This window comes from Trichechus manatus, unplaced genomic scaffold, assembly GCF_000243295.1.
Source record: "Trichechus manatus latirostris isolate Lorelei unplaced genomic scaffold, TriManLat1.0 scaffold00110, whole genome shotgun sequence".
NCBI classification, from domain to species: Eukaryota; Metazoa; Chordata; class Mammalia; order Sirenia; family Trichechidae; genus Trichechus; species Trichechus manatus.
In genome coordinates, this window is record NW_004444046.1 from 4983625 (window position 1) to 4991272 (window position 7648).

At 35.1% G+C, this 7648-nt stretch overlaps 1 protein-coding gene across 1 annotated transcript in view; it reads left to right on the forward strand.

Moving 5' to 3' along the window:
* PRKCI (protein kinase C iota) overlaps positions 1–7071 on the forward strand; it is an 84186-nt gene extending 77115 nt beyond the window's left edge. The window contains exons 16-18 of the mRNA XM_004383457.2: positions 701–790; positions 1306–1421; positions 4913–7071. Of these exons, the coding sequence (XP_004383514.1) occupies positions 701–790; positions 1306–1421; positions 4913–5000 (294 nt within the window). The 3' untranslated portion in view covers positions 5001–7071. The remainder of the gene's footprint in view (positions 1–700; positions 791–1305; positions 1422–4912) is intronic.
* The last annotated feature ends 577 nt before the right edge of the window (positions 7072–7648 follow it).

Sequence of the window (7648 nt, forward strand, 5' to 3'; positions counted from 1 at the left end):
ATCTTTCTAAGTTTGAAGCAGTCTACCATTACTTGGTATCGCCTTGCCTTCCTGTCCATTAGAAGGTTCTATACCTATGCCATTTATTCCCTCTTTTATTGTTTTGATGTTGTTGTCATTTATTGATTAACTGCTCTGATTCCCTGTTGTATTTCTTTTGGTTTTGGATAGTCCTCGAGAGTTCATTTCCTAGATTGGTATGAAGCCAGGATTTTTTATAGATTGCAGTCTCCTCAGTTTAATGATCCAGATGCAGTTGTATCATTGTCTTACACAGATTAGGGTTTGTTGCTGTAATTAAGCATAGGGCTTTCAAATTGAGCTGAGATCGAAATTAGGTTGAAGTTTGGAGGTTTGCATATTTTGACTGTAACTCTAACCCATGCCAAAGAAATAGCTTAATGCTGCTCAGATGATTCTCCTACTCTTTTTCCTCCCACTATTTTCTAGCAGAAAATGGTGACAATTTTCCACTTTGATTACGTGATATGTGGAAGAGAGCCCTGAGGAAATCTGACCCATCGAAATATTCAGAGAAATCATTTGGGTCTAGTCTTATACTTTTTAGAAATAAAGGGTAGACTATTCTGACTTCAGGAGTAAAGGTATCATATAGTAGGCATGAAACAAAGGTCACAAAGATAATTTATTTACTAGCATAATAATCACCCAGTTCTTGAAACATTTCTTTCCACCATAGGATCCAAAAGAACGATTGGGTTGTCATCCTCAAACAGGATTTGCTGATATTCAGGGACACCCATTCTTCCGAAATGTTGATTGGGATATGGTATGTAAATTTTGATTGCTTGCTGTATTAGATTACGTTATTATCTTGGCCAAATTTTACCACGCTGGGCCAATTTTTTTTTCTTTTTTTTGTTACAGACTGAAGTTTATTTGTGGTTACCAGGGGCTGCTCGGAAGGATGTAGGGGAAATCATTGTTCACAGATCACTGAGTTTCTCGTTGGGCCAATTTTTATTATCAAATGAATGTTAAAAAACTAATGTATTTTAGCTGAAATGACTTAAAACCAGTCTCTAAAGTACTTTTTAAAGAACTTTTAGAACAAACAAAAACTTAGAGTATTAATGTAATGGTGTAGGTTGTAATATTAATGAGGCCTATGCCAGTGTTCAGATTTGTAAATTATGTCCGGCATTGTTAATATTGTAGAACCTTGCCCTCGGTCTCAGTTTTGACTTGATAAGACTGGGAAATATCTGAGGGCAGAGGAGAAATGTAAAGGCAGAATTTTTCTAAGAATGCAGGCTTGAGCTGTCATCCAATATGTCTTTTTAGATGGAGCAAAAGCAGGTGGTACCTCCCTTTAAACCAAATATTTCTGGGGAATTTGGTTTGGACAACTTTGATTCTCAGTTTACTAATGAACCTGTCCAGCTCACTCCAGATGATGAGTAAGTAATTCTATACACTGAAATATTTTTAAAGTTTTTTGAAAGCCCCATTTTTAGTATAATTATAATGTAATTGATCTAACCATTAAGTTATTGGGTATTTGAATGTATTATGCTATTATAAATTACAACAATAACTGCCATTTATTTCCTACTATGCTTTACATGCAGTATCTCTAATTCTCACAACAACCCTAGAAGGTTGTTATTGTCACCTTCATTTTACAGAGGAAACCGAGGCTCAGGGAGGTTAAGGAAAGTTTCACAGCTGTCAGGTGGCAGAGTCAGGATTCAAACCCAAGTGTGACTAAGGCTGTTCTCTTTCCCTCTGCTGCACGGTTTCCCGTTTTGACAATGACCATCTTTGAGCCCCTGAGTATTACCTTAAGATAGATTCCTAGAAAGGGAATTGGGTCAAAGGGTTTGAAATTTTTAAAGCTTGCTTTAATTTTTAATTTTTAAAACTTGCTTTTTCAAAAAATTACATGAATTTATCAAGTCCCACAAGCAGTGATTGAAAATATTTTTTGTGTTTATGTTGCAGCTTTTAAAAATACAGGTTAGAATAATTTGGAGATATTATGATCATTTGCCTATCATTACAGATTCATTCTCATCTCAAGGGGATCCATTAGGCAGTCATTTTACTTATATCTTGTTCATACTTATCACATTCCTCACAGCAGCTGTTGCAAACTGTCTCAATGTCTTAGAAACCTTCAATCCTGTGCCTCCCTCCGTCATTCTTAATGGATTAACCTTGCCTTTAACTGACTGCAAGGACTGAGACCTGTCTGCTCCCTTTCCAACTCTAACCAGACCACCGTGCATCTCAGAATTGTTGTCTAACTCTTCTCAGCCTTTGTCATCTTCCCTACTCTTGGAAGAGTATCCCTCTTATGCGAGGGGTGCCCCTGCTGTTTTCCCAGATCCTCTGTTGTCTGCAGGATTCCACTGTGTCAGTTACCTCACTGCTCTGCCTTCTTTAATCTCTTTTCCACTTTCTTTCCTTCTGCCTACAAACATACTCAGATATCTTTTATCCTAATTTTTCCCCCTTTATTTTAGCACCTCTTAGACCATCACATTTTTCTTTCATTTCAAGCTTTTTTTTAGAAAGAGTTAATAGAATGCCAGTGGTAAAAGAAAAATAAATAAGCAGTATCTCTGTCAAGCTCCTGTAGTCAACATTGTCTTATACTTTCTCACTGCCAGCACTTGAACTCCTTAAAATTTAATCTGCTCCTTCAGCTTTTGAATGTTGAATTGAGTTCTTAATTTCTAGATTTAAAAGCATTTTTTGTCATTCCTCATCTTCCCTGATGTACTCAGGGCCTTGATGTCCTGGTTCTGCTTCATCTGTGTGACCGCTGTCATCTTTTTTTCCCCATCACCTTGAGGCCAGGATGCTCCGTGGTTCTGTTCATGACAGCCTTCTCTTTGCGATGTGCATTTTGTGCCTTGGAGATTTCAGCCAACCTCATAGCATAGATACTAGCTATTTGAATGACTTCCAGCTAAACCAGCAGTTACTGAGCAAAAGACACTATGCTAGGTACTGGACATTCAAATCTCACATAAAGCATACTGCCTAGTAGAGGAGAGAGATATGTAACAAATCTTTATTTCTGATGGCGTGGTGTATTATAAAGAGCACTTGATTTAATCAAGAGATAGGACTTTGAATCCCAGCTTTACCTCTTATCAACTGGGTAACGTCTGGTGTGAATTGCATAGCTTCTCTGGGCCTATTTCTTCTTGTATCCCCTACCTCACAAGGTTGCTGTGAAGAATAAATGAGAGATGGTTTCCAAAGCATGTAGCCCCAGCCGTGTCCCCTCTCCTGAGCTGCATTTCCATCTGCTCGCTTAACATCTCCCCCAGTTTGTCAAACAAGCACCTCAAATATAATGTGTCTAAAATCAAAGTAATGACCCTTTATGGTCTCTTTTTCTGTTCTCAGTCAATTCCTTGTTTTTATTTACCTATTTCTGTTCATTCTACCACCATGTATCCCTGTCATTTAGGTTCAGTGTTTAAGTCATTGTTGACTCCTGCTTTTCCTTGACACACTGTACTACCTTGAGCTGTCAGCTTGCCTATTTTTAATTCACGTACATCATATGCTTCTTTTCCATTCTCATTGCTGTAACAGCAGTTAAAGTGTCTTTCATATTGTACCTAGGATATTGCACCAGCCTCCTAACTGGTCTCCTTCACTCCTCTTTACTTTGCAGCCTATTCTGCACACCTTGTAAAGTAACACTTGAATTCTTCAGCTCTTTTAATCAGAAAACTTCAGTAACTCCTACGTTGCCAACCAGATAAAATCTATCATCTGGGCTGGCATTAAGGTTCTAGCCATATCTCTCACTATACTCTAACACAAGTACTGCGTCCTCATCAGTCTCAGTTACTCACTGTTTCTTGAGTTTGCTGATACCTTTGCTCATGCTGTTTCCTCTGTTCCTCCATCATTTTTACCTGTTGAAATCTTCCCCATCTTTCAGAGCCAACTGAAATGCAACCTAATGAATCAAGTTGAAACTCCTTTGTAAACATCACTGACGTCTTTGATCTAGCATCACCTTCCTTTCCAGCATCATTTGCCATTTAACAGCCTTCTATTTCTATCTTCCAACTCTAATAAATTACTTGCATTTCCCCAGACCTGCCATAATCTTTCATAATTCTATTCAGTAAATGTTTGTGGAATGAACTCTGCCTTCTTTGATTTCTCAAACTGAAAGTTACTCTTTTCTTTATTGCTGTGGTTAGAACAGGACTTAATTTGACCTTTATGAAATTTAGCACATACTGGTTCTCTTGTAGCTTTTTGGTTTATGAGTTACTCTTCCTCTTTTTGAAAGAAGGGACTATATCCTGTGTAACTTCGTGCTCTGCAGTATGGCATATACATTGAAGTATTAAAATATTGGATACTACTCACTCTTATTTTATTTTAAACTAGAAGCCCAGTGTAATAGAATGCCAGCTTCTCCATTCCTTGTGACCCATATCTCCATGTGGCGTCTCTTCTTATTCCAGGTCTCTCAGTGTATTTGTTCCTGTTGCCTTTTCTTTTGGCTCACTTCTGGGCCTTCTCTTCACCATCTTCCATCTGGCTGTTGAGGTCACTACTAAGTTGAATGCTAATTCAGACCTGGGTGCTCACTTATAATTAAAAATATTGTTCAGGTCAAAAGTTTAAGATTAACTGGATTGTGATGACCTGTGCCTTTTTTGTTTTCAATCTTTGAACTGCCTTTTGGTTCTAAGCTTGCTTGTGGGATAAACAGTCTTTTTTTATTTTTAGTACTTTTTGATTCTTTTAGAAAATGTTTTGGGATTGACCTAAGAACTTGCAATATCTTCCCCTATAATCTGTATTTTATTAGCCTCATTTTCTGTTGTTTAATCTTAGTTTATCGTTTAAATAAAAGGTTGAAGAAATCTTGATTATGAAGACAAATATATGTTTCTTTCAACAGTGACATTGTGAGGAAGATTGACCAGTCTGAATTTGAAGGTTTTGAGTATATCAATCCTCTTTTGATGTCTGCAGAAGAATGTGTCTGATCCCCATTTGCCAGCTATGCATTTTACTTGTCTTGCCATTTAATGCATGGGTAAACATGTTACCAGACTGGGTACAATGGTACAGATTTAAAAACTAACCATTTGACATTTGCCGCCTATGGAAAAGCACTCAGTATCTTCTGTTGTTGACTGTAAGAGTTAATTATTATATCTAAGCTTAACTATGAAAAAAAAAAAAATTAGTTTCCAGACAGTCAGTCATCCCAAAATTTAGTTGTAATGCTTCTTCAGTGACCTGCTTCAGAGTTACGAAGTTATCTCTTTTGTTAAACGAAATACTTGCCACTGCTTTAAAAGAGAGTATCTGAGGCACATAGTGGGATTACATCATAAGCTGCCTACAGTTTCTGTTATTGTTTAATTTTGAAATAAAAGATTAATTCAAAATACACCTTTTTATGTTACCTATTAGTTTCCAAGTTGTTTATGTTTAAAAATTCTACGGGAAATCCTGTCATTGCCCTGGATAATTAAGCTACTGATTTTAAGGTAACAGTTATTAAATTGACTGATAATAAAAGGTGTTGCCTGCATAGAATTGGAGAACGCAGATTCTCCTTGAGTAAAAAGATAGACACATTTTATTAAGAATCAGATTCTAAATCATTAGCTATTTTTAAGAAACTGTCACAAGTGATTTTTTAGTATAAGGGAGTAACTTCTGAGCTTGTTCCTTTAGCCAGAACTTTAACTGGGAAGTTAATAAATGTAGCTCAAAGGACTCAGGATGCGATTGAAAGAGAATTTCTCAGTATATGGAAAGGAAAAAACAGAAATTTAAAATAGATACAGAAAAGTATAATAGTACTATTTATTTCTTATTGGAGAGTAAATTCCACCGTTGCTTCACGTAATTTGATTTAAATAATGAGGAGCCACTCACTTGTGAAAGCATTCCATTTATTTAGGGGAGGCAGAATGTATAATATTTTTTCCTGATAATTTAGTGTATAGGAAAATAATTTATCTTCCAAGTAGACTGTCTTAACTGTACTCATTTATTCACAAAAAAACCACATTGTCCATACTTTTGGACCCTATTTATGGAGTTTTCATTGAAATTCATGAATAAATGTTCAGGACACACATCCACCCACTCACAGTTCCCCTCAAGTGCATTTGTATTAAGTAGGTAACACATGCAATGTGGAGTAGAAACATTTTAGGGGCAGAGTTTCAGACTATTTTTTATTAATATTAGTGTTTAGCAGTTTCTTATTTAAAGGGATGCCAGATATAGCATCCTTCTCTTCTTTATTTTAAATAATTTTTTTTTTATGAAAAGGGACTTAAGAAGTAACTATCATTGTCTAAATTAGTTACAATTGTTGAATCTTAGTAAATTTAAATTTTAGGGAATGCTGTCTAGTCTTAAATTTAGAATGAGTTAAAAATTATGGGCATTTAATAAACTATCCTTTTTTGGAAGCTATATTTTGTTAGAAATGTAATTTTTCCAGAGTTTCAGGCCATGTATTCTCTTTTCTTCAGATAACTAGGTCTGAAAGCAATGAAAATCTCAAAGGAAAATGTTTATATGTAATCACATGTTCATTTGACAGGTATATATATATGTTTCTTTTTAATACCTGAAACTTGTTTTAAAACAAAAAGCAGTATTTCACTTCAAGTCATAAACTTAGAACTCTGACATCTTATGTCAGAAATAAGTTTATGATCTTGCTTTTAAGTGATGCTGTTTTTCCTAGGGCATTACCTCTCAAATTTTAGAATGTGGAACAGTCACCTAGGGAGTGTGTTTAAAGTGCACATCACTGGGCCCAGTGTAGAATTCCAGTGTGCCTTTAGACCTCACTTTAAGAAACACTTCTGTAGAGTTATTCTTTTCTTTGTCCTGTGGTTAAATATTAGAAAGTGTATTCATAATAAAACATTTTGAGGCGGGATAAGCAGTGAGTTACTACCTTATCCACAATTTTAAACAAATTTTGAATGACTTGAAGTTAGATAATCTTCTCCAAACAAAATCAGTTTTCTACTGATTTTCTAATGTTACAAATGATGGACATTTTTCTATGATGAGGTTTTAACCATTATTCAGGTTTTTTTTTTTTTTTTTTTACATCTTTTTTTGACTAATAAGATTTAATGTGTATATTTTAAACAGAATTACATTACCACTATGTTTTTAATTGTATTCTGTTTTTGCAGTCTTTAAGTGCCATGCCAGTTCTTTGTATATTATAAAGTAGTTCTCTCAAAATACTCACCAGGGAAATAAGGCAGTTTGATGGTCAGATTGGTTGGAATTTCGGTGTTATTAAGAAAAAATGTATTTTGCATAAGCATGGTGTTTGTGATCAGATCATTTTATGTGTACGCAGCCTGGATTAGAAACCAGGTATTATGCTTGTTCAGTACCGGTACATTTGCATTTTTAATTTGTTTGTTTTTTGTTTTTGTTCTGTCATGTAGAATACTGCCTTGATCATCATAATGTAATCTGGATTTGCATAACTTTTTTTTTTTTAAATAAAATATTTAATACCCAACTAGAGTGGAACATTTTTAATATGTAGCAGATCAGAAATTTAGATAAGAACAAACTTACATCAAAATTTGTTTAAGAAGAAAAATGAAAACTTTAGAGTTCGGAATTTTGCTGT